The sequence below is a fragment of the Tyto alba genome, unplaced genomic scaffold (genome assembly GCF_018691265.1).
Source record: "Tyto alba isolate M040663 unplaced genomic scaffold, T.alba_DEE_v4.0 Super-Scaffold_2, whole genome shotgun sequence".
In the NCBI taxonomy this organism is placed as follows: Eukaryota; Metazoa; Chordata; class Aves; order Strigiformes; family Tytonidae; genus Tyto; species Tyto alba.
Genome location: NW_024881282.1, coordinates 34,526,784 through 34,554,321, shown reverse-complemented (window position 1 = coordinate 34,554,321; position 27,538 = coordinate 34,526,784). Strand labels below are relative to the sequence as shown.

Below are 27,538 nucleotides of genomic sequence, written 5' to 3'. Positions count from 1 at the left end.
GCGCGCTGACACCATCGGCGGGCGCCCGGCACCGCCCCCCCCGCCCTTCCCCTTCCCCTTCCCCGCCGCCAATGAGCGGCGCCGCTCCGGCATAGGCGCCCGCGGAGGCCGCCTGCTGCGGCCGCGGGGGGGACGGGATGAGGAGCCCGGGCCGCGGCGGGGCGCCGGCAGCGGGGGTGGATGGATGGGTGGGTGGGTGGGAAGGGGGAAACGCGCGGGCGGGCGACACCGAGGAGGGGAGCGATGCCGCGCCCGGCGGGACGCGGCCGCGCGACGGCCACCTCCGCTTCTAGAACGTTCCCGCCGCTCTGCGGCGGCGGGGCGGGACCGGGCGGCGGGGGTGGGCGTGTCCCAGCGGGGCGGGGGCGGGGCCTCGGGGTGGGCTGGAAGCTTCGGCGGCGCCGCGCGACGGTCGGGCCGGGAAGGCGAGCGAGTGGCGGGCGCTGTAGCCGCCGCCTCCGCCGCCATGGACTCGCGCAAGCTGGGCGAGCTGCGGGCCTTCGTCAGGCTCTGCAAGCAGAACCCCGGCCTGCTGCACACCGAGGAGCTGGCTTTCCTCCGCGAGTGGGTGGAGAGGTCGGTCACGGGCCGCGCCGCGCCGCCGTTGTGGTGGCCGTGAGGGGCAGGCGGCGGCGGGAGGGGGGTGGTCTTGCGCGGGACGGGGGGGTGGCGGCACGTGTCGGCGCTCGGGCCCGCCGCGTGGCCGTGGGGGGGGGGGGGGGGGGGGGGCGGCACCGCGGGTCCCGCCCGGTCCCGGCTCGGCGGGGCCTCGCTGGGGAGCGGCCCCGCTGCGCTGCGCGGCCGCCCGCCCGCCCGCCCTCCACCTTCTCCCCCTTCCCCCTCGCCCCTTCCCGCCGCGGGGCGCGCCGAGGTTGCGACTCTGGCGTTAAGAGGACGTGTTATTTTGCCGTTCCCTTTTATTTTTAAACTCCGGCTCTTCCCGTTGCAAAAGCCTGCCCGCCGGCCATCTCAGTGGCTCAGCTTTCCAGGCTGGAAAGCCCCACAGTAATACTTCCCGAGCTAATTCTCTCATTAGGCAGCAGAGTTGGCTAGCCTGTCTTAAAAGGAGCCGAGTTTGCGGGGAGGTGAGTGGCGTTGATTTACAGCCTGGTACCCAAAAGCATAAAATGCCTGACAGTTCTAATGCACGGGAACGGTTCCCGGCCGAAACGCGTTTTGCCCCTTGAAGTTTCACGGATCGAGTAGTTGAAATCTCGCTCCCCTGTGAGGGCATTTCAAAGGGCCGCCATTGATGCTGCACCCAGGCTTGTGCGTGCGTGCGGCCTGTCACAGCGGTCGCTTCTCAATGTATAAAAACACCTGGGCTCTACCCTGAGCATCCCGAAGCACCAGGCTGGAAGGGTTGAGGTCCTTTGCTGCTGACAGAGACCCCCTCCAGAGCCCCTGCGTTCAGCTGGGGTACCTCTGCTTGGCTTTTGTAGCTACAACCCTTGGTGCACTAAAGAACGCTTGAGAAGTGAGAAAAGTCCTTGCAGACACACCTTTTATGAAAGAAGTTAAAAGGTTTTTATCTAGTGACAAACTGGGATTTGTTTTAGAAAATATGCTTTAACTTTTAATCTGCAAGTATTTTAACAGTACTTTCTGCGATATAGCACTTATTATAAGTTGAAAAACTAGTGAGGCTTGCTGTGCATATATATAAAAGTAAATGCTGGCATTTCACAGTATGTCATTTACTGAAAATGGCCACAATGAACTATTTGGTTTTTTTTGCAGTGATGTCTAAACTTTTTAATGCATCTGAATGTTAGTGTGGTCGTAAAACCACTCCTATCTAATTTCACTTGGTTTTGCAGTACTGATAATAGCTGTACATATGCCTAGGAAGGAAGCCCGTGTCTATTTTATCCTACTGCAGGTTTTTAGTTCCTTTTGCTACTGTGTAAAAGGCTTCAGTGCCTCACCCTGAATTACTTTCATTGCGTAATTCTGAAGGTATGAACAGAGTATTTTGGGAGGGAGAGGAAGAACCCTGGCTTCTTTTTGCCAAAGGAGGTGTTAGGGAATGGAAAGGTGATAATCTGATTTCTAACTTTCTCCATGTTAATGGGGAGGGCTCTAACTTCCAGATTAATTTTTAGAGTTTGTATTTGGTTAATAGAAGGGTGCTTGTATTATAGGTATAAAAATTAGGTTTTAAACTGTGGGATGTTTTTTCCATGTAAAATCTTCGCTGGATAGCCCTCAAGTTTTCTGTTTTTCTATACATATATGGGTATCCACATGTGGATATTTGGAGTGGTAGCCAAGTTACTTTTCATGTCATACTCTCTGGAAGTCTGGTGGGTTCCCCTCTGCCCTTCTTTAATAGTCCTGTTTGCAGTAGGATTGTTAAGGGCATTTATAGGGTCGTCTTAGTCTTTGGAAACTGCTTGATACCTAGCATGACCTGGCTTCAGGTGGGAATAAACTCGGTGAGTCTTATATCTCTGTCAGGTTTACCTGTATTAATCTGAAAGACACAGGTTTGTAGTCACCAAGATAATATTGTGAGTGATTACAGAATAATGACTAAATGATACTGAAATCCATCATTACATTTTTCAGCTAAAATTCTGATGATTTTTTTTTTTTTTCCCCCTTAAAGTTTCTAATGATTCTAACTTAAATGATGCTAACTGCTCATAAAGTCAGAATGGGATGCTTTATTTCTGACTGGCTGTTATTATTGCATAGAAACCTTAAGTCTTACCTGTTTTCACAAATAACAAATACTTGTTATTTTCTAACCTTTATTCTGTTTAACTGTTTTATTTAATATAGATGTTCTCTGTATAGAAAGTGTGCACTAGTGTATGATTTATGTTTGGAAAGTGTTTTGACATCCCTTTTAGTCATGCTTGCTTTTTCATAATTGCATAAAAATGCAAATATTTTTACTTGAATTGTTATGAAATGAGTCATTAAAGAGAACGTGTTTCAAAAACCTGCACTTGGGCAAAGAAACAATAGCAGTCCTTAAAAGTAAAGCACAGAGTCCCTAATTGATGAACAGAGCATTTTGTCTTTTTTTGTGTTGTTTTGTTCAAATAGATTTTGACCCTTTTGAATTCATACTAATCCATTTTCTTGCTAAAGATAATTTTTCTGTCAGTGGTGAAAGTGGATGCAGAAATAACAGTTGCAGTTCTTCCAACAAGTCATAAAAGCAGCACCTCTCATCACTGTGATGAGTGGAAATACGGAGTCATTGTTGCAATGGAGTCCTGGCAGTTCCCAAGAGTTGTTACTGAAATTGCACAACTCTGTTTAAGCATAAAGGTTTAATTTAAAATCTTAGTCTTTGTGTGTATGTATGTGCACTATTTATACAGCTCAGTACCTGCCTTTTCCTACAAGTGTGTCTCATATATCTGTATATGATTGAGGTTAAATACTTTGCAAACTTTGCATATATCCTTGCTGTGAATTTAATCATTGTAATCAAATGCTGGTTTAAGGGATTTTAGAGTAACTTGCTTTTGAATTGTTCTGGGATTGTAACTCTAGTTTGGAGGATAACTGGATAGTAAAAACATTTTTAAGGACTAGGAGTGAAACTGTTTTGCCTTGGCAGTTCATGAAATAGCATATTATGAAACATGTATATATATAAATTAAACATATATAATAGGCTGTTATAAGCTTGGATAGTTTTCGGGGGAATGTGAAGAGGGTAGTGGAGTCAGACCAAGTTGTTTCAGCCTGGAGATGATTCAAGGTGTCCGACTTAAAACCAGCTGATCCTGAGACTGATAATTTGGAATTGCTCAGGAATTTGATTCCTGTGTCTTTTTTAGCTTGAGCTGTTCTTAAATACAAGATTGGAAACTGAGAGTGTTATTGACCTTTTTGAGTTAGAGCGTTCTCAGTCTTTTTCCAGTAAACTAGGCTTTGAAAGAGTTTTACTGTTTAAAACCAATCCAAAAAAATAAACAAAAAAACAAAACAAAACCAACCAAACAAACAAAAAGTCTTGCCAACAAGCATTAGATGGATCTTAACTTTGAGCATTGTGTTACCCTGGGTATTAGCTATTAGCACTACTAAAATGTTGCAGAATTTGTACTTTCCTTTGTGCAGAAGAGAAATTCCAAGGCTTCCCTGTAGTATAGAGAAAACTGTGATTTTTACAGTCTGGTAGAGAATTATGTGCCTGGTTGACAGCCTACATAGGTAAAAATTTAGGAGGAACTGTTGCTATGTGTACTGTGTTTTTTGTCTAGCTCTATAATGACTTATCAGACTGCAGTTGTTTAGTCCTTGCAGTATAATTTAGATTAAGTAACATCAGTGTTCCATGGACACATCTAGAGTTTTGCAGTAGCTTCAGAAGATGCTGGTTTTTCTAACTTGTGATATTTTTTCTTGACAGTTTATCCGTGTAAACTAGAGGTAGTGTAGTGCTGTTTGCCTTTTGCTGCACAGTCTTGTGCCAAGGCCTGTCAATCCTACCACCTCCTCTTTCCTCTTCTGTCCTCTCTCCCCCAACTCATCCCTGTCCTGTCCCACCTCATCCAGGTTTGTTTTCGGCCAGTTTGGGGCCTGACTGTGAGATAGTGCTGGAGACAGGACAGGGGAAAGTGGGACTGCAGCAGCCTGACTTAAGAAGCTGTAGAATCTCATCCTTAGGATGTAGTTTTATGTTGCACTAATTCCTGAAAGCAGATAGTCCTGCACCCTTCCAGTTTCTCCTGCCTACTCCCATGTGCCCACTTCCCTGTGTCATGTCTAACTGGTGGTTGTGAGGCCCCAAGGAGTGGGTCAAGCCTGCTGAGGTGATAGAAATGTTTTTTTCCCCTTCGGAGTGTGTATGGCCGGAGCAGTTGAAAACTATCAGTAGATGGGAATGCAGGACAGAGGGTGGATGGGAGTGGTAGTCCTTGTGGCAGCCCGCCATTAGGTATGATTAGATGTTATATGAAACAGCTGGAGAATTCAGCCTATGCTTATTTCTAGCTGCTAACCAAGGTCAATATAATATAGAAGTTCATTCTATATTGAAAGAATGCTGTCTATACGGTGAATGCTCCTTAACTTGTAGCCAAGGAAAGGCATGAATATTGCAATAAATAAGAGAAATGACTTTTTTTTTCTAGGCAGCAATTTTTTAATTGCAGAAACATTTTAAGCCATTATGGTTCTCTTAACTTGTTTGATTTCTGTTCCAAAAATAATTCTAATTTCAATAATATATATAATAATGATACTTAGTTTTGACTTAAAACATAACTTTCATTTTAAGGAGAAAGTCTGTTTGAGCCACGGAGGAAGCTTTTCCTTGTGAGAAAGGATGGGTGGGTGATGTGTGATCTGCATGAGTACAAGCCGCAGTGGGATTCTAGGTGAAAGAGCCAACAGACACAACAGTGTGCATTGTGTTAAACAGAGAAAAGAATAGTGGACGTGTGCTTTTTATTTGCTGGTTTTACAGTGAATTGGATCATCGGTTTTGTGTCACAACAAAAAGCTGAGATTATCAGCAGGATTTGAATCAATAAAATACATGTCACTGTTTTGATAACCTTAGTGTTTTGTTTCTTCTCTCTTTTGCTGAAAAGCATGGGAGGCACAATACCGCCTGCTCCAGCCAATGCCTCCACAGAGGAGACAAGTAAGGTAAGATATGAAGAATTTATCATGGAAAACTAACGTTTGGACTCTGCAAAAATTACTGAGCAGGAGGAGGGGAAAAAATGCTGTTAATTTTCATTCAAATAGGGTGGGTGAATACGCTAGGGTGAGTGTGACAGTTCAGTCTGAAGCCTGCCCATTGCATCTTGTAGATGACCTTTTACAGATGGCTTCCTAGTTATTTCAAGTGTTATCATGCTCCATTTCCCTAATCCTCAATGCCTGATGTTCTGTGCAATGCAAATGCCAAACAAAGTCTTGATTTCTTTCTTTTATGTACTCACTGTGTGTTTATACAGCTATTCCGTAGTCATTAGTGGATTACATTATAATCTTTGCATGAGAAGAAATATTAATGAGCATGATAGGTAGTGAACAGTTGAACTATCAATTTTTTTAAGGCAGTATTGTGGAAGAGCTTTTCATTGTTTTTTGTTCATCTGTTTTATGGGAGATAGTGACTGGTTTGTAGATATTTATAGCAGCATTTTCACAAGCTTGAAATACTTTTGGAAAATGTAGAACTATTTTTTTGGATTTAAAAAGACAGTGGATGTTGGAATCACTGTCTAGTTAGAACTATATGGAGGGATTGTGTGCGTTTAGTGAGTATAGCCTGTGACACTGAATATGAAGACAGACATCCTATGTCAGTGGTAAAGAAGGATGTGCTAAGTTACGGGATTGAGAGGAAATTAGTAATGTAGTTAGAAGTAGATAGAAGAGCATTCTAAGCACATATAAATAGCAAAGATCTCTGACCTTGGCAAATGGAAACAATATTTTAATTGACACCAGTGAAGAGGGAATTCTCGGCTTCCCCAGCTTATTGTTTGCTGCTAAAGGACCTTTGCTTAGTAGTATTAGATTGAGAGAATTTTTGATCCAGAGAATGTGTGAGAGAAGGCAGGAAGATTGGAAGGGTTGGTTAGTCATTGTTGCAAAACTGGTTCTGAATTAGATGTTATCTGGATTACTTGGTTTTGATTATTGAACTGTACAGTTTGAAGGATGGGCTTTACCAATAATAGAAGTTAATGAGTCAAAATTTGGGCTCTGAATTAATTTGCATGCATGATAGACTTAATCTGAGCTGAGGAAAAAGGAGATTTGTATCTTAAAAATAAAACAGTTTAGCCATAGAGCAATATGATGCTTTAAAGATTAATTTTGGATTTTCTGATGCATTATTAGAGTGGGAATAGAATATCAGTCAGAAATAATGTATGCTTACAAATACATTTCTGTTTCAGGGCAAAGCAGAGGAAAAGCCAGAGGAGCCAGTTAAATCACCTGAACCAGAAAGTGAAGAGAGTGACTTAGGTGTGGACAATAGATGATTTTGTCACAGTTCATCAATTTGAACATGATTCTGGAAATCCTCTCTCTGTTTGCAGATAGAACTTAATCTTGCTTTTTGTTTTTCCCCCAGAAATTGACAATGAGGGAGTGATTGAACCAGACAATGATGACCCTCAAGAAATGGGAGATGAAAATGTGGAGGTAAGCACAATATTTTCAATGTCTGTGGCAGTAGGAAAGATAGGGAGAGGTTTTGATTTTAGACAAAGATAGCAGCTGAGGGGGGATGAGTACTATATTAGGTAGGTAGCCAGTTGTTGCTTTGGCTCTTTTTCTCTTAAATAGAAAACTTACTAGCTTAAAACCAGTCTTTTCTTATGAAAGGTTAGAGTCCATCAGAAATTGCAGTGAGGAAAATCAGGTCAGAAAACACCAAAAAAAAAAAAAAAAAAAAACAAAAAAACAAAACCACCTGTAAAAACTTGATATGTAGAAATCTGCCATTATTCAACTTACCTTTTGAGTGTTTTCTAACTAAAAATAATGGTGGCTGATATCTCCAAGCTGAAAGCAAAGTTTGTTTGTTTTAACTAAGATTTCGATGCAAATTAAAAATAAGATTCTGGAATGAGAAAACTGGAGCTCCTTTCTTTGGCACTGTGTTAGCATGGTAATTCTGGCCTGGACTCTACAGCTTTTGGGTTTTGTATGTGTTTTTCATTTTCTGTATTTTCTTAGGTAACTGAAGAGATGATGGATCAAGCTAATGAGAAGAAGATGGAAGCCATAAATGCTCTAAGTGAAGGTGATAAATTGTTTTTTAGTACATACTCAGGGACATTAGTTTTGGTTCTCCTTTTAATAAAAATAAGTAAATATCTTGGCCTATTTTGAATGCTTTCATGGAAGAGAAACCCCAGTTTGTGTTGGATACTCAAAACCGTCTAGAACATGAAGGCTTCTTTAAGTACTGTCTTCCCAATGTAGCTATGGTTCTGGGCAGGGCAGGGGGGAATGAGGTACTTTAGCATCTTAATTACAAATTGATCATTCTAGTACTTCCCTACATGTTATGATTAGTGTCCCTAGTGTTTTGTTTTAATGCAGTGAAAGCTGTGTAATAGAGAGGTGACTTCAGATTTGATTGCATACAAACTTAAATATACAAATTTAACTGGGAAAAGTCTCTCCTCCCCTCCAGCATTTATTTTGGAGTTGGTATTTCAGTAACGTAGCAGGGGGGAGAAATTGATTTTCCTTTGTTGATAATGTTCTATTTAAGAAGTGTCTAGGGACAGAACTCTGTAAGGCGGGTTTAGCAATTTGGATGTAATTTTGTTGCATAATGATTGAAACTTTACTGGTACTCTATTTAGGTGAACTTCAGAAAGCTGTCAACTTGTTCACAGATGCTATCAAGCTGAATCCTTGTTTGGCCATTTTGTATGCCAAGAGGGCAAGGTGAGTCATTATAAATTAGTGATTTCTGTTTCTGCCTGTTCTGTTATTTTCCTTAAGGAACCTAAATATACTTGTACCTTGAGGATTTATGTAAACTTAAACTATGTGAGGGAAACAGAAAAGTACGCTTTGTGCATTTTCTCTTATATGTCATTAACCAGATTTGCTGAAGAAGCGATATAAAGAATCTTGATAATAGAGTCAGTAACAGAATGATGTTCCAAAATGCATTGTGGTAATATTTGGTATGTTGAGTTAGAATAATGCTAGATAACAAACACTTGTAAAATCTGAAGTTTTATTCTGGGACTAAGATGATGATTGAACTCATGTCCTTTTTAGATGCAGGGTTAATTGTGGATCATGTGAAATCTCTCCCTGTTGTACCTGCTAAATGAATTTGTTCACTGTGAAGTAGACTTGTTTCTGTTCAACAGTCCTATGTTTGAACAGGACACACCTATTTCTTAACCAGTTCAATACCCACCTTACCGGTAATTACATCTACCAGACTGCAGATAATGCATTGGGAACACTGTCAGATTTGATGTGTGTTAGCCCTAACTTCATAATGCACAAACTTACTTATCTTCCTAATTCTTGAGAAAGGTCAGGCAAGCCTGGGTTGCAGAAACAGAAGTTCCCACAGATTTATTTTTTTTCTTCCTTTTACACACACAAAAAAAAACCACTAAATGAATGATTTGATAGTATAGTGGATCTTTTCCCTAACAAGGTGTAATTCAAAGAACTGTTTGACTTTTGATGACTTTCACGTGATTAATTAGTGTCCTTCAACTGTTCCATTCTAATACATCTTAACTGGTACATGCCTTGCTATTTCTTCCTTTTCATATCCAAGTTTTTGCGTGTAACACTACTTCTGTACGTTAATACACTGTTGTGGTTGCCATCATAGTACTATTTTCAAAACTTCTTATAGTGCCATATCTTCTGGCGACTGGGATTAGCAATGAAAAATAAGAGTGTTAGTAGAAGTTTAGAAGTTACCTCAAATTGGTCTGTGGTAGACATAAGCAAACAATATATTAGGCTATTGTAAAATGTGCAGTGTAACAGCAGTGCTAATCAAGTGCTGTGAGTAATCCCCCTCTCTGGTGGACTTGTGTTTTGGTTCTGTGGGATTTGTGTGTTTGGGAGACGGGGCGTTTTGTGTAGCCAATGGCATTGGAATGCCTGTCATTGGTGAGGTGTAGATTTGAGACAGTTTCCTGACACATTGTCCACCTGTTTGTTTCTAGAAGAGAATGTGTGACTTTATGCTTGCTTTATAACAAACCTTAACGAAGAAGTGACTTACAGGCACTCTTAGTTGCTGATAAATTGTTTTCAAGTAGATGTAAAAGGGCAGAAGTTCTGGCTTGGAATGTCTTGAATATCAGATACTTTTGCCAATTCGGGAATGTTTTTTAGTGTTTCCTTTAGAGATTTTTAATATGAAATGCCTGAACCTCCTAAAGTACTGCCCTACTAGTTAATCTCATATGCTTATGTATTGTAACATTTGAAGTTATTTCACTTAACTGACAAGGGATTGGGGCTACTTTCAGGGTTTAGTTTGCCTCTCTTAATTTTGATGACTCATCTCCTGTCTCCTTTTGTAGTTCCTGATGATTCTAGATGTTGATCCTTGTAGCCTGTACTCATGCTTTCTTTGTCTTGCTGCTTTAAAGACTATGTAATATGCCATGCATAACATTATTGTTTTGTTCAAATTGCTAGTTGCCATTGGCTATAGACTCCAAATAACATGGAATTGAACTGTTCTTTGCATGCACTGAAGTTATTCTTGCTGGCACGGCTTGGGTCTGAACAATGAATGCTTTTGCTTCTTGCTAATGATTCACTTACTATGGCAGGGGGTGGGAACTAAATTTCAGTGACTTCATTATCACTATGAAATCTTTTTGAACTCAGCTCTTCAAATGTATTATCTCACTAGCTTGCCTGTTAGTCATCCAAAATTATTTCTAGCTTAAGTTAGTAACTTGGTATTTCAGTATGTACAATAAATGTTCTTGTTCCCGCAGTGTTTTTGTGAAGCTACAAAAGCCAAATGCTGCCATTAGAGATTGTGACAGGGCCATCAAGATTAATCCTGACTCGGCACAGACCTACAAATGGAGGGGGAAAGCACATAGGTAATGAACTGCACCTGTCCTTGATATTCTCTTTACTTTCCGGGGGGTGGGGGGACGGGGGACGGGGATGGGACAGTTTTGTTTGTGCGTTCACTCCTCCTCTGTCTCTAAACTGTCTTGTACCTGAGAACAGTAGCCATAAGCCAAGAAACCATTGTGTTGAGTGTATGGCTTACAGGAAAAAAATTATGATGGTGATTTATTGATGGCAATTTGAGTAGTCCTTCTTGTACTTTTTTTTCTTCTAATGGTTTACTGCTGTTCTGAATAGCATTTTCTAATTTGCTAAAATATGCGTTCTAGGACTGTGGAGTTGATTTGTTTGGAGGTCTTTTGTTTTCACTTAGTTCAGTTTTTATTTACTGACCTATAATTCTTAAATATTTCTCTGCTGCCTTTATTCCATTACATCCTAAAGCTCTTTTACTATGTAAATTAAACTGCCTAGTTATTAAGGGTACCATTTGTTGCAATGAATAGTGGTATTAAGCAAACAGTGTAATTATTTAAAGTGGCATTAGGCCAGCGTGTATCCCCTCCAACTATAGTTCTACTTTTTTTCTAATGACAATAAATCAGCCAAAAAAAAAAAAGGTGACACTTCTTATGGTCTATATAAAAGTTAAAGACGTAAATGCTAATAGAACTTAGGAAGAAAGAAAGCATTTTAAACAGTGTTCAGAGTGTGGTTTGATAATATCTACAGTTTTAATAAACAGCACAAAGTCTTAAGAGTGAGAAGACTGGAGGGTAGTTTGGATTAACGCATCGGTCTGTAAGCAGAAATGCTTTGACCGGTTAGGAATACCACTCTTTGCTTAAATTTTTTATTATGGAGAGTTTGATAAATGAATAGTTAAGAAGTGCACACAGTAGCTTGTATGAACTCTTCAACCAAGAGATGGTACATCCAGTTAGCTAGGATGCTTGAGTGTTGAGTAAGGAGGGTCCACTTAAGGTTGAGGTAGCAATGGTATGTGCAGTACACTGTGTCGTTTTACACTGAACATGGGCCCACTGGTGGAGAGTATTTCTATTACTGTGTTTCAGGTGTTTATGGTACATTAGACCCTTCTTGTTTATAGCAAACGGTGACACTGGCTGACTGAGGGGTTTTTCCTCATTGTTACTTCAAACAAAAGTTATTGTAAGGGTGTGAAGCAAGCAGGTATCCTCAAATGGCATTGCAGTGTGCAGGTTACAGAGAAAACACCGTGACTATTAAACTTTAAACTTCCACAAGTCCATATAGCTGCAGGTAAAAACACTGAACACCACATAGTTGCAAATATTTTGAGGAACTCTTAAGAGTTCGGTTTGCTTTTTCCTTCTGAATGTTGGTGTCTTCTGAATTCCAGACTTCTGGGTCACTGGGAAGAGGCTGCTCATGATCTTGCATTAGCTTGTAAACTGGATTACGATGAAGATGCTAGCGCCATGCTGAAGGAGGTGCAACCGAGAGTAAGTGAGGAGGCATAAATGGGTCCTTCCTCTGTTTTAGTGACATTGCTGCCTTCAAATTCTTCCAGTGTGCATTGTCCTGTGAGAATGTGCTCATGTGTCATCTGACACTTGAAACTGAGTTAATAAATACTTTTGTCTTCAATCACAGCTGTTTATGGCTGTATAGAAGAATTGAGTCTATGGGGTTCGGCATGTAGCGTAACAATGAAACCATATGTTCCTTTTTAAAATCTTAACAGGAGAATCTGAAGCAGTTGACGTTTGCCAGGCATTTTAGAATCTAAACTAAAATCATTCAGAAGAGTACGAGAACGCTGATAATGGACTTTTTTCAAGATGTTTCTGAACTGATCAAAGCTTCATCCTAAACACGTTTTACAAAGAAAGCATTCTTTGCTGTGATTTGTGCTTTCATTAGTCTACCCCATGAGGGCAGTGTAATCTCTGTAAGACTGGCTTTCAGCTTTTCTGAAGTGATTGACCCCAGCATTCTTCTAAGGGAGAACTTCTGTGTAACAAATGTAAGACTGTTGATAGCAGATTTTCATCTGTTTTGCATATTCTTTTAAAGTGGTTGACAGACCACAGATTGTAGCTGTTGCATTGTATTGGGTTTATGTGGCAAGGTTGAGGGGACGTGAAGACTGCAGGGCTGGCCTCTTTTAAGAAGAGACATGGAGCTGCCCGTGTTTCAGATGGAGCCAGTTCTAGCTGACTCCAAAACAGACGCACTGCTGGCCAAATCTGAACCAGTCAGCAATGCTGCTGGTGCTTCTGTGATAACATATTTAAGAAAGGGTTGAAAAATGCAGTGCAATAGCTGAGAGAGGGGGGAGTAGATCAAAAAAAAAAAAAAAAAAGAAGCAATCCTGCAGGCACTTAGATCAGTGAAGAAGGAAGGGGAGGAGATGTGCCAGGCATGGGAGCAGAGATTCCTCTGCAGCCCATAGAGGGGATCATGGTTAAGCTGGTTGTCCCCCTTGAGCCCGTGGAGCTCAGCAGTGGAGCAGATATCCACCCTGCAGCACATGGAGAACCCTATGCCAGAGCAAGTGGATATGCCCTGAAGGAAGCTGCAGCCCACGGAGAGTCCATACTGGAGCAGGCTCCTGGCAGAAACTGCAGCCTGCGGAGAGGAGCCCCCACAGAAGCTGGTTTTCTGGCAGGAACTGCAGTCCATGGGGGATCCACGCTGGAACAATCTGTTGCTTAAGGATCATACCCTCTGGGGAGGATCTGTGCTGGAGCAGTTTGGGAAGGACTGTATCCTGTGGGGGGGACCCCATGCTGGAGCAGGAAAAAGTGTGAGGAAGGAGGGGCAGAGGTGCAGTGTTATGAACTGAGCACAGCCCCCATCCCTCTGTGCCATCTGGGTTGGAGGGAGGAGGTAGAAAAATGGAGAATGAAGGTGTGAAGTTGAACTTTGGGAAGAAGAAGAATAAGGGGAAGGTGGTTTTGATTTTTGTCTTTGTTTCTCATGATCCTACTCTTTTTTTAATTGGCAATAAATTAAACTAATCTTCCCCATGTTGAGTCTGTTCTGCCTGCGATGGGAGTGGATGAGCAATCTCCCTGTCTTTATCTCAAGCCAGGAGCTTCTCCATCTTCTCTTGCCCTGTCCTGTTGAGGAGGGGGAGTGAGAGAGGGGCTTAGTGAGCATGTAGCAGCCAGCCAAGCTTAACCCACGACATGCATAAACATTCCTGTGTCTAAACTTCAGCTTTCAGTTTTCCTACCATGTCTTTGTAGAAGACACTGTCTCCAGCAAAACAACAATGGAAACCAAGTTACAAACTATTAGTCTTCTGTGTTGGAGACTATTGATCTGTGGTAAATGTAATTAGGTCTTAGGTCTCAACCTTTTTTATAAGACATATACTTAATGCTTGACCAAGGGGGCACCTTTTATTTCCCAGTTAATCTGCCCATTCACAGAAACAGCAGAGTATGCCTGTGATATATTGATGTGTAGTTGCCATCTGTGTAGGAAATTCTGTATGTAGCTCAAGGAAAAATGTATGATCTTTTCATGGTGATTTTTTTCAGTAATTAATAAGTGAAGATGATACATTGAACTAATTTGTTCACTTCCAGCTTTCCTAATGCTTTTTAGCTTGTAGCACTTTGAGCTGAAAGTCTGAGTCAAATATTAAAAATGCTTAGTTCATTTTGAGAAATACTTAAAAACGATGAAAGTCAAAACTTTGGAAACTCCTTGTTTCATTAAAAAAAAAAAAAAACAAAAAAAAAAAACAACCAAACAAACAAAAAAAAACCCCACAACAAAACAAAGAAAAGCCAAACAAAACAACAACAAAAAACACACACAAAAAAAAAACCCAAACCACAAGACACTTACCTCTCTTTTCATGAGCTATTGAATGGCTGTAACATCAGGTTCTGATAACACATACTACATTCACTGTCAGTCAGTCCTGCTGCCTGCAGTGTACTTTCTCTGGCAAATATACTTCAAGAATGTTGTGGTATGGAATTAATATCTTCTAGCTAACATAAGTTGTATCGAAACTTCACTATTTATGAAATAATTTATTTGCTTAAAGAGTATTCTGAAAGAATAGAAGTGTATCTGTAGTACTAGTTAGTATCTCTGTTTTTGCTGGTTTTCAGTTACAGGAGTGTTACTGGGTAACCATCACATTCAGTTTGTGAAATCACGAACCATTTTTTGCCATGGTATATAAGGATACGGTCTGGTTTCAGGAAGGCAGTGCTACAGTTAGTGTTCTATTGTTATAATGAGCCCTGAGTGAGAGGAGCCTTGGAGACTTCATTGCTAACTACCCTCTTCTGCTGGGGCTGTAGCTTTGATAGACTTGATTAAAAGCCAATAATAGGAAGAAGATTTTTCTCCCCACCAGACCTTTCTAGGTTTGGTTCAGGAATTCTTTGGTTTGCTTATGTCTTGTTATATATGTTGCAGAGGCATCGGGAACAGCAATAACACTATCTAAAAAGCATGTGCAGGAGGAATTATACTTCCTGTTGTGCCAGTGAAAATTCCCGTTTCCTGGGCAGTTGCTGGTTTTAGCCCTGGAGAAATATTTCAGCATAAAGCACAAAGGGACATGGAATGATTGTGTTAAGCTCTATCTGTGGCACAAATCCCAGAGCTCTATAGCAAAAAAGTATACTGGAGTATGTGTTCTGGTGAATCTGGTTAGGGCAGAGTAGACATGAATAACTGATTGCCATGGAGAAGAAGTAGCAAATGGCTTCTAAAGCAAAGGGGCTTCTAGGATGTGAAGTCAGATCTTATTTTTAAGAACTGGTAAAAGCAGGTGCTTACGCTTACATGCATTTTGTATTGAAATACATTGTGTGAGATGCTAGAAATGTATATGAAATCTTGATATTCCATTGTAACAGGCTCAGAAAATTGCAGAACATCGCCGAAAATATGAGCGGAAGCGTGAAGAAAAGGAAATCAAGGAAAGAATGGAAAGAGTGAAGAAGGCACGGGAGGAGCATGAGAGAGCACAAAGGGTAAATACTTAGGCTTTAATATTTCTTAATAATTTGGATAGTGTCATAGTTATTTTGGTTAAAATGAATTGCAGAGAAGAATTACTTTCATTTTAAGTCTTAGAAATCAACTCTCCAAAATTTAATTCTGTCTTGGTTACTTGACCAATAATGAAGGCTGGAAAAGAGGCCATTGTACTGCATCTGATTTTATTGCTTATGACAAAAACAGGCTTTGGAATTCCTACTAATCCTGTTTTTCAAGAAGTCAGTAATTGTATGACTGTACCAGAATAATTTTCACATGAAGTACTTATGTTTCCCGAAGTGGGAAGTTTTAAATTCAGGACAATACTTTCCTTCTCCTCCTCACTTCCTGACAGTTTGCTTGCTTTTTTCTTCATGCTTTACTAATATATTTTAATATTTTGTGGGTGGGAGTTAGTTCTTAAAATGTAAGTTGAGGAGCTAAAACAAATCATACAGTTCATATCCAGTAAAAATATACTCTGCGTAATTTACCTGCAAAACATACTGAAGTAAGAGTAGACATGGCTGTTTCTTGTCAGTGGTTTTGTAAGTAGTGAAGTGGTTTGTTTATTGTGATAGCCTACCTGCCTGAAACAGTCTTGGCTACTTTTTTTTCTCCTAAAACAAGCTGAGCAGTAGAAAACAGGCTGCAGTTCCATTGCTTTGTGTGGAATGATGTGCTTTCATCTGCAGGAGGAAGAAGCAAGACGACAGGCAGGAGGAGCTCAATTTGGTGGTTTCCCAGGTGGCTTCCCAGGTATTTTATTTTTAAGCATCAGTACTTGAGGTAGAGGTGACTGTTTGTGGAGTATTAGAAATGTGGGTTTTATAGCGTTTGTTCTTAAGACAGAAGTTTAGAACTCGTCTACAAATAACTCTTTGAGCACTAGTGGGAAGAGGGATGGCATTCTTAAAGAGGATTGGTGCTGGGTAGCAAGTAGAGGGAAGACAGAAATCAATAAAGATGAGCAACAGAATGAAAGCATTTAGGTCTGAGAAGGCACAGATGCAGTATTTGCTTAATAATACATGCTGAAAAACTAGTATAAAAATGTTTTCTAGATTACCCAGGGTGTCTTGGACCCATTCTGCTTAAGAACAATAGTTTTAAAGTTGAAAATTTGGATTGAGTACTAGGGAAATGTGTGCTGGTTGCAAGCTATTGTTGAACAGAATAGTTTCTTAAAGGAGGTAGTGCAGTTGATCTTATATAAAAGCTGTCCTTGAGTAGTTCCGTGAAAATTGGGGTTTGCATGTTATTTTGGGGTACAATAAACTAGGGACAAATAAGAGTAAGTACTAATGCTCTTGAAGATTGAGATGTAATTGAGATAGGCTGTGTGCATGCTCCGACTGTATCAGCTTATTGGGGGAACCAAATAGGGACAATATCTACCCTGCTCAGCACAGCCGGGGTAGCTGCTAATTAAGGATTCAAAAACAGAACCTGAAGCATTTTGCTACAGGGATTTTTTTTTTTTTTTTTTTTTTTTCCTTTGGTCCTACAATTTTTTCAAACCTAAAGTTCCTGCCAAACATGGAATGTGCCTGGGACATACTACTGCTGATCTGCTTTTGCCCCAGGTGTTCGAACTCCTTATGTTCCTGGGCTCAAGACCTACCTGATTTAAGTTAACCAGAAAAATAACTGTGTCTGTGAACAAGGTGCTAGAACGTGACACTCATTACAATCCTCCTGTTCAATTGGGTTAAAAGCATGGATGAAATAGGATATAGGTCGTTGTGGAAAGGGAAGGTGAAGACCCTGCTTCCCATTCAGTGGACCAGCTCTGGTCTAAAGGGAGACGTGGCTTTAGAGGTGTGGCAAAGGAAGTATGTCTTGCTCTCAGTGAGCATCCCATATAGATAAATTTAAATGTTTTTCATCCTACATTCTTCTTGTCTTGTGTTTTCAGGTGGATTTCCTGGGGCTATGCCTGGAGGTATGGCAGGTATGCCAGGTCTCAATGAGATTCTCAGTGATCCAGAAGTCCTTGCAGCCATGCAGGTTAGTATTTGTTAAAATCAAAGCCGAATGTTCTGAACGAGAACAACAGCGTGTATGAGCTAAGGGAAGAAAGAAAGGTGTGACCTTCTGGATAGCAGTGGGATGCTTGCTTACTTCTGTTGTAAAATTTTCTTTGTGTGTGTGGCACCAGACTGTCTGGAATCAATGTTAGCTATTTTTCAAACTTATAGCAGCTTAATTAAGGATGTCCTCTTGACCCCTGCTGCCGCATACTCACCTATGATAGACAAAACCACGTGCTCTATAGAGTTCTTCATCTCTTTTGAGTCTCTTCAATGGTTATTTTCCACACGGTGTAATTCACTTGCTCCTTTTTTGAATGCACACACATTGTGGCAAGATAGTTATGCACAAACAAAAGGTGCTTGTTAATATTGTTGCAACACAATACCTTACAATAATACTGAGATGAGAATTGCCTCTCTCTTAGGGGATTAAGTGTTTGGTTTTTGCTAGAGGCAAAGTAGTATCAGAGTAGTTCTGCATTTGGCATATTCTGAATTCCTGTTCAGAAAGCTTCCTTGCCCAGTGTGCTTGATTAATTGCTCAATGACATGACTACTTCTATGCAAGAGAAGTATCCCAGAAGATTAAATAGAATATATCTGATAACATCAGTTCTAGGGGTGGGTGGGCTAGGAAAAATCTGAGCTATACAGTTATATGTGTACTAATATGATCAAGTATAAATGCGTCTTGGTACTTTTTCTGGATTGCTGTGATTATACTAGAGTTACATGGTGTTCTCAACTCATTGAACAGCTGTGATCCCCATTTAAATAAAAGCATCACAAGGGACCATTATTTTGTATGCCCTGAAATCAGAAAGAGGCATCACTTTCCATGGAAAAGTTAATGGGTTCCCTTAATGATTGCTGATGTTTGGAAACACACCTTTACTCAGGCTGCCACAGTCAGCAATGCTGACTTGCATGCAAACCATGCAAAAAAAGCCCATGACTTGTAGTTGCATTCATTACCTGGCTAATTTATGCTGTGATACAGGGGTTTGAAACTAGAGTTGCTGAAAACAGAGCTTTGAGGTGCAGCTAAACATTAAGTGCTTGCCACATACTTTTAAGACTGTTGCATGCAGATTATATATGCCTTAATATATCATAGGACTCTGTCGCAAGAATGTGTGTTGATGGTGTTTTCTGATAAGGCAGACAGGCTTTAACACGTAGAACCTGCCAGCAAAGCCTTGAGTCTTTCGCTGACCTCTTGTATGAACTTTACATCTAGATAAGATTTATTCAGCATTTCACGTATGTCTGCACTGCCGCCTTTTCCTAAAATGTCCGACTCACTATGTTCTGGTCCTCTCTGAATAGGCAGTGTAAGTGCTAGTCTTAAAAGACAGTGCTTTCTACTGCTTGGCTTATGCTTAATGCAGCTTTGGAATATGTTGATGGATAATGGTAGCTGGCAGCTATTACACAGGTTACCGGAGGTGTTACGAAAAAGTCTGAAGATACTGAATCACACAAGTCTCTCCCGAATTGCTAATCTTAAAATAGTATTTTAACTGACAGGATGTAGAGGCTTTTCACAGTGAGGAGTTATTGCTGAAACTGGAGTAGTCTGAGAGTAAAGACCTCAATCTCTTTAGACTTAATGTTTATTGTCTCATCATCTTTGAGACTATTCTCCATGAGCCTATACTGAAATATGCCTGAGTCTGTTAACATCTTGGGGGAACATTACAACTGTGTGTGCCTGAACACGAGCTAGCTTAAACCAATTATGCTGTCAACTTCGGCTTGCCATCTGTGGAAGCAACCCAAGAACCAGATATGGCTTCCTGTGGACATGTTTATAGAAGTTATTGTTCGTCATCGGCATACATAGAAGAATCTCTGCAAAGTAGTATAAAAACTTCCTTCTTAATGAAGATTTCCAGTTCCATTACCTGAAGATTTATTGTCTTCAGGATGTTTCCTTTTTTCTTTTTTCTTTAATTGTGACTGATATTAGTCTTTTATGCACAAAAGACTCAAAGTGGCGAAACTTCTGTTGCATTTCTTTTCATAACTTACTGGTATTAGTTGTGACCTTTTGCAATGACTTATAATGCATGTTATTTTTAGCTCATTAGCCCATAAGTTTTTTAGTTTCCTAAAGAATTGGCTGAAATTTTTGTGTGTTTCTCTGTTTTACTATTTTGGCTGTCTGGAGGGTACTGTACTCCTGTCTTGCATGCGTAACTGCTTTCTCTGGACACAACATGACATTTGTGTTTGAGAGCTGTCATGTGTCAAATACAAGTTCTTTTCAAAAGGAGTGATGTGTAAGATGAACCTATGGATTTCTTATTTGACATGTAGTCATACATTAGACACAGACTTTCAGCAGAATGTGCAAGTTGGAAAAAAGAATAGTGATAACTTTCCTTAGAAGCATTTTTCATCTTTCTGCAACTGAAGACTAGAGCATTTAGAAAACTGAATGTTTCACAAATGTCATTTATACAGTGGTTCCTGTTCCACGTTACATACTCAATATTTCCCTATGGAAATGTTGATATCCTCAGTCTTAAACTTTATTCTGGTAATACTGCTCATCAGTGTGGAACCTTGGATGCGTTAGGCATTTTTATGAAGACATTGAAAGGTTGAGGGCTTCCAGGGTGATGTATAAGTACAGAATAATTTACTTGCTGTGAATTTATAGGACATAAACCAGATAGCATAAAATCGGATATTTAACATTCATTTAGGTATGCTTTGACACAATGCAGTGATTAAGCTTACTCAGCGTTTTCTTCCAGATTCATATAGAGGTGAAAACACATATTTAATAACATTACATGATCTTTTTAGTCACATGCCCTATTTTGAAATTGGAAATTCCAGGAGTTTGAGGTTATGAACGTTACCTTTTTTTTTATTTGCATAGGAACCCTGTAAGAGAAAATATATCTAGTTTCTGTTTTCTCAACTTCAGTATCCTATTTCTCGTAGACTTTGCAGATTCACTTTTTTGAAGGAGACAAAACACTTGTAAATCCTACTAACAAAAAAATAAGACTTGACTCTTGGTTCCCAATATGTATAAACATAACTGAACCATGTGGGTGATTTCAGTGGAGTCCGCACCTACCAAATGCAATTTTGCATCAGACTTGTTAAACAGCTTTTGTCTGTGTCTGATGCTAGAATAGATACAGGATGGTGTTATTGTAGCACAGGCAGCTCTGAGGACACTGGTTGGTTTTTGATGCTGTCCAAAGAATACATCTGCAGTATCAATGAGCTAGAAGTCTAAAGAAGATTGTATCTTTCAGTGAAACTACTTAAATGTGCTAGAAAGACAACCAGGTGAAATAAAAGCTAATGCAGATGATTTGTATTGGACATAATAAACTGCTCGCACTGTAGCTGAATTAAAGAAAACTTGAACCTTTGCAGAGTTGCTTATAATGGAAACATTTTTGCAGGCTAAGATGCAGAATTGGTCTATACAGATTTTTTAAGGGCACTGTTCAAAACATGCACGTGTAAAATGGGTAAAACCAATTCTAGTTAAATGGAGACCAAAGTACAGAAAAAAAGTATTCATGGTTCTCATACTAAATAGATAAGATGAAGTAGTTACTTTTGACTACTGACTTTAGTGTATGTGAATGTATTTATCAACTGCAACACAGTAGTGTGATGAGAGATGATAAGGTTCTCTTCCAAGTATGATTTCTCAGAGGAGGTGCGGAATGACTGAGAATTAGATGCATTTTTAAAAGCCAAACATTGCCACATCATCTGCTCAGTCCAGCAGATTAAAGTTTCTGCTGCTAGAAGGAAAAGGGGTGAAAGGGATGAGTAGCAGCTATTGCTCACAGGAGAGTTATCCTATTGTGCATACTGCACACATAGAGCTCCTGCCTCCTTCAAAATGCATTTGAAGATGCTTGAATATAAATAATCTAGTAGGTGTGGCTGGGTTTGGCTGGTGTTTTGGGAGAGAACAACTCTTACGCCCCTTCTCACGTGCACCTATTACTGCAACAAGTTCAGTAATGACTGGTGTTTACTGATGCACCATTAACAACATGCCCAGAACTCTAATCTAGTCTTGTCATGTTAAAAGCTGAGCAAGACTAGATTTATGTTGGAACCACACACCCACTAACTTCTGTAGACTTGTTTTATAAATGCATTAATTTTTTACTTTTTGTCCTGCAGGATCCAGAAGTTATGGTTGCATTCCAAGATGTTGCCCGGAACCCAGAAAATATGTCCAAGTACCAGAACAATCCCAAGGTCATGAATCTCATCAGTAAATTGTCCTCCAAATTTGGCAGTAAACCATAAAATCCCTGGTTCTTAAAAATCATATCTGAATGGGAAGGATTGGATTTGGCTAACCAGTGTTGCAATAAAACAAACCATTGTACCTCTGGTCATCTTAAGAGAAAGGGGGTGTTCTAAAGAGAAATGCTGTCCAGCCCCAAGTGTTGACTTTATTCAATGATTGGTTTACAGCACTCAAATTATATTCAGGTGACCTAGTTTCAACCATCCCTCCTTGTCCAAGAGTTGCAGCCTTTTACTTCAAGTATTACAGACAGTTTCCTTTCAGTGAACACTCCTGTAAGAAATTGTAATATTCCAGGAGTGTAAGACAAAAACCTGCTGTTGTTTTGGATTTTTTTTTTTTAATTACTCTGAGTGAGCAAAGAGGAAGAGCTTTAACAGTTGAAGTCTGTCTTAATCCCCTTAGGACAGAAAAGTTGGCCTAGTCACAAAGAGCAAATGTGGGACAAGTCTGAAAAATTAACTGGATAAAGGAATTGTCTGCAAATACAAGTCCTTTTTTTAAGAAAAAAAAAAAATGGGTGACTGACATTATATAGCTATTAAAATCATCAGTATAACCATGCTAGCTAGTTACACACTGGAACTTCTGGCAGTACTGCAAATAATGTAATATTTTGGTCACTACAACTGTGCAGCAAAGGTACAGTCCTATCCTTTGCACAACCTGGCATGGCGTACGTACTGCAGAGGCCACAAAGGTTTTGTTACTTGCTCAATTCTTGTCCAGCACCTTTATGTCACATTTTATTTATCAGTCTGGGTATGGGAGAGCAGCTTACTGTCTGTGCTTGTGCTCTTGTCCTTTCCCAGTTGGCAGGTCCTCCGCTGGTTGCACTTGCCCTTTCTTGGGGCCATGCTTACCAGGTTTCATCTATTTGGAAACTTTAGGGAAGGAATCTTGTTCCCATCACTACCTCTGTCCCACTGAATGCAAGCCATCCAGAACATGTAAATGCAGAGTTACAAATCAGTGAAGGGGAGAATACCCAACAAAATTGCAGCTCTGGGTTCTGAGTCGGTTTGAGTCCTTAGATGCTTACTGATTAAAATTTCTTGGCCAAAGTCCTGCTGTCTCTTTAGAGGTGATGACTCTTCCTTCACTGCATACTGTAGTCTTCCATCTTTTCTTGTATCTTTTTCTTTAAAAAAAAAAAAAGGAAAAAAAAAAAAAAACAAACAACCAAAAAAACCCAAAACAAAAAGCTGTTGTCATGGTTTCATACTTCCATGTTTTTGAGGCTTGTGATACAGAGGAAAAGGTGCGGTAATTGGAGCAAACACAACATTTTCCTAACAGTTGCGGATTAACAGCGTGGGTATCCTTGAAGCAGTGTCTGTGCTGATGATGTTCAGTTGATTTGTCTACCAGTAAAGACAGTTGTTGCTTCTGTTTGTCTTGGCTAAAACATTATCTTTCTGTGGAAAAATAACCATAGTTACCTGTTTACCATTTGAGTCTCAACATTTGTGATACTCTTGTAATTCTGTATCTTAAGCCATAACTGATGTTACCATTTTTAAATAAATCAGGATGGGTGTAGGACCTCAACAACAGTTGCAAAAAATAAATCCCCAAATGCTTTTTCTCATACTAATGACTCTGCAGAATGAAATGTGAATCTTTTTGCTTAAGAAATATAGTTCTGAGTACTTCTCTTAGCCTTTAAAAATAAAGTATGGTTTTGAAAAATAAAGCTTTTTGGGTTTGTGTAACTTTCTGATAAAACCTATTTTGTTTAAATTAAATGTGGAAGTGCTTTAATTAAACTGTGTATATAACTTGTGGTTTAAATTGGAACTAAATGCTTAAGGGCTTGTCTTCATGACCAAATGAACTCAAGTTATGACCGAGTATTGCTGTGTGCCTGGCTTTTGGTCATACTCTTGATCTCCTGTTCCCAAGAGGAGATACTTGAAGTATGTTACTCCTCTGTATAGGCTGAAACTCAGCTTCTTCCTTCAGGCTGGTATATATGTGCTGTGCATGAATTAGAGTATCTTGAATATAGATTCATTCCCTACAGTTCCCTGCTATTCATGTTAGCTGTCTACCTATGACTAGTCAAAAGTAGGAATTTACTCCTAGCTAGAAGAAATGGTCATATCAGTGTTCTGCCTGTTTGCTTGCTTATCAGTTGCCCTTACTCAGCACTGACTGACTCAAGAAAAACATTCTCCCTAATTTTACTGTTAGCATTAGCAATCTAGCTGAATTCTTGTTCTCTGGGAATGCACATCATATGATTCTCTTGCTGTGTGTGGTTTGGTTTTTTTTTGTTTGTTTGTTTTTAGCATTATCCGGTAAGTTAATTAAGATGATGTCTGGACCTCATCTGAGTTCCCCAAGTTGGCATGTGGATATTTAAGGAGCTAAACTGGTTTGAACAGAAGTGCAAGTGCAGAAAGTTAACTGCACAGGAGATGAGCAAAGATTATAGATTCCAAATGTGGGATACAGGTAGCTATATGAGGAAGTTTCAGTGCTTGCTCCAGTATTTACTGGCAGCTCCTTCAGGTTATTTGCTTCCATTGCAGCACAGAGTAGGGGTGGTTCTTACCAGTGCAGTAGCAGTAATCAACTCTGCTGCCAATCTGACTCAAGGCTGCCAACGTGTATGACTGTTCAGCTAGCGCAGCGCCGTGTCAGGGGTGTGACCCAGGCTCAGATGGGCATTTCTGCCATTTGAAGCAAGTAATGTACTGCACTGTTCGGCCAGTGCAGTGCCACAGATGAGATGACCTGGTCTGTCAGAGAGCACGATGATATAACTGCAGCTGACTGGTAGTAGAGGGCCATAGCCTCGTTACTGTGTGTGTTTGAGTGACTTGTTGGTCCTCTGTGGTTTGACTGCTGCCCCAAGGCAAAATAAATGTCAGGTCAGATGCCACCTCCAGACTGTACTACTTCAGTGAGCCCTATTGTACAGTAATGTGGAGAATGCAAGGCTTGATGCCTTTACCAGAATTTTTTTGAAAACTTCGCTCGCTTCAGTGTTGGGCTGTGAATAAAAACTATTTGTCAGAGTGGCTTGGTTTGTCATTGTTGGAAGGCAATGATTAGATGGGCAGGAGCCAGACTGTCTCAAGGTTGGACGAAGGCAGGTGGGACAAGAGCAGTGATGGGACGGAGGCAGAATAGGTCAATAAATGAGTATTAAAAAGCCATGTAAAGGTAAAACCATGTCGTAGAAAGTGGTCAGCAGTAGTCTAAAATACCTGTCTTTAAACACCACTTCATTTTTCTTGTTTGTTACATTCAGGGCCATTGCATAAAGCTCATACAAGTCACGCTCTCGCATATGTCTGTATGTACCTCTTCTGTGAGATGTAAGAGCAAGCAATATTGTTATGGGAGCTCGTAGCAACTGCTATCCGAGCAAAATCCTTCACTCAATGGGATGGTAGGTTGTGGACGTAGCCGGGGTGAGTTGGAGCTAGGTTAGCTTTGGCATATACCTTCCTGTGGCTCATGGCATGCTCCTGACTGGAAGAGTTTGGAGCCTGTCTGAAATCCTGCAGGGTATCCAGGCTGAGGGATACTGCAGTGCTTTCGAAGCTGTAGGGCAAGTGTGTTGTTGGGATAGTGGTAGGGGCTAGAAGGTTGTTTCCTTTCATTTGCTGCAGGGTAGTCTGGTAGTGGCAGGGACTGGTACAGAAGTGGACTGGCAGCCTTGAGCAGGAGGATGATTCCCTAGGAAAATGGTAGCAGTATTTTCTCCTGATGTCTAGAGAAAGGTGTCTCATGAACCTCATTCGCAGCTTTGCAGAGGTGGGCCTCAAGCTTACTTCATACATGATGGAGTGAGGGCAACATTATAGAAGAGTAATTCTGGATTACCAAAGAACTGGAGTAAAAACCAGCAGCTTCCAATTGGATGCAGAGACCACTGTTGAGTATTTGCAGGACAAGTCATAGGAGGTCAATACTATGATATAAGCAAATGGAAATACAGATGAAGCAGGAAGAGTTTTAATGTGACAAAGAAATTAAGCAGGTCAGGTGGTGGCTGGTGGGTCTGTGCTACGGAGCAACAAAAAAATTTAGGTGACTTTGGGCTACAAGTCATTGATCACCTGGTGAATCAGAGCTTAGGTAAGTCATGTTCTCCTGGTGTGGTCCTCACAAACTGGAACTTTATGTAAGACAAACCTTCCTTCAACCCCACTGACTGGAGGTCCTGCTGAATGTAAACACAAAGGACTTTCCTGTAAATCTGAATCTTGATGACAAACTAAATCAAGATGTTAATTTGTAATCTTGCTAACAAAGTGTTATTACTGTACCTGTCTGATGTACAAATATACTTTTGAAATGCACATTCTAGATGGATGGTCTCAGGTGAGCTTGAGATCTTGTCAATAAATAAATGTATTTGCAGAATGTGTTACGACTCTTTTTGTTAAGTGGGTAACAAACTTTGGCACTTTTGTTGCACATGTTTACTAAAACCAGGATTTTTTAAATTTCAGTGGCTACAAGGAATACAAGTTGCTACCACATGTAAAGAAATTAAATGTGAAAGATTACAGGATTGGGGGTAGCAGTTTATCTTGGAATTTCTTCTTGAAGTACAGCAGCTGAAGCAGTCAGATGGTAAGCATAATTTGTATACAACAAAGGTATTCAGAAGGACAAGGTACTTATTACACAACTGTGAAGTAAATAACAAGGAGGTGAAGTCTAAATCAGTTAATAGTAAAGGGAATTCCATTATTGAAACCTCTAGTTTCTCAAACCTAATGTTCTCATTCTGAAGGGGAAGTTCCTAGAAATGAGTTAGTTTGCATTTTACATTTTGCATTTCAGAAATAACAGTATCATAGCAGAAAATCAGAGCAGTCACGTAACCAGTGCAGTGTTTAGTAAAATTACCTTTTAAAACAGGCTGAAGGCACAAGTTATCAAGGTATTACACTGAGAATGAAGTGCCTCAGCTGCTGCCAACTGCACTGCCTCAGAGAAAATTCATGCTGAAGCTTAGCCACTAGCGTCTAGTTCTCATCGGGAAAGGAAAAGCACCAAGTGCTACCTGTGCTTTCTTATTTCAGATTTTAAAAAATAGCTCTAAAAAATGGCTTAATGCTAACAATTTTTAAGGAAAAATGAACACAACTGTTCTAAAATATTTGCACTAGCTTTTTTGTGTCTTATCCTACAATAAGGAAAAGTGCTTGAGAAAAATAGATTTTCAGAAGCCATTTTGTATTCTGTGATATTTTTTCTTTAGTTTCTTGTGTGAAAACTTTTCAAGCCAGAATAAATAAAAATCAAAACTGGAATGAACTACTAGCCTTTTTGGAAAAAAAAAAAAAAAACCAAAACCAAAACACAACAAACCAGAAAACCACAAAAATGTGCCATTAAAACAGATGTTAGACATTTACCAAGTGCCTGGAAAAAAAAAAAAAAAAAAAACGCCAAGGCACCAAAATTTGTCTTTCACAATTATTTATTCTATGTAAAACACAGTGGCTAAGGAACATTCGGTCAGAACCAGTAAGGCTGTTGAGCAAGTAGTATAATAGCAGATTAAATTTAATAATGGCAAATGCAAGTAATTGAAACTGAGGAGCATTTCAACTTCTCTCATATCCCTAAGCCTACATGAAGTGCGTAGGGAAGAGTGGGTGGCATTCCAGATGCTCAGGCA

At 40.1% G+C, this 27,538-nt stretch overlaps 1 protein-coding gene across 1 annotated transcript; it reads left to right on the top strand.

Annotated features, from left to right (window-relative positions):
- Positions 1-310: 310 nt before the first annotated feature.
- ST13 (ST13 Hsp70 interacting protein) lies at positions 311-26,265 on the top strand. The gene is made up of 12 exons (XM_032996760.2): positions 311-576; positions 5,565-5,622; positions 6,891-6,960; positions 7,070-7,140; positions 7,678-7,744; positions 8,316-8,400; positions 10,452-10,562; positions 11,921-12,023; positions 15,417-15,533; positions 16,236-16,299; positions 17,459-17,550; positions 21,753-26,265. Exons 1-12 carry the CDS (start codon positions 467-469, stop codon positions 21,879-21,881), a joined length of 1,077 nt encoding a protein of 358 aa, XP_032852651.2. The 5' UTR covers positions 311-466; the 3' UTR covers positions 21,882-26,265.
- Positions 26,266-27,538: the final 1,273 nt, after the last annotated feature.

What these genes read in the sequence shown, in the direction of transcription:
- ST13 (XM_032996760.2), top strand. Translation starts at nt 467, where the DNA reads ATGGACTCGCGCAAGCTGGGCGAGCTGCGGGCCTTCGTCAGGCTCTGC. An exon ending in TGGAGGGGGAAAGCACATAG is followed by an intron (nt 10,563 to 11,920) that starts GTAATGAACTGC and finishes TCTGAATTCCAG; the next exon opens with ACTTCTGGGTCACTGGGAAG. An exon ending in TGAAGGAGGTGCAACCGAGA is followed by an intron (nt 12,024 to 15,416) that starts GTAAGTGAGGAG and finishes CCATTGTAACAG; the next exon opens with GCTCAGAAAATTGCAGAACA.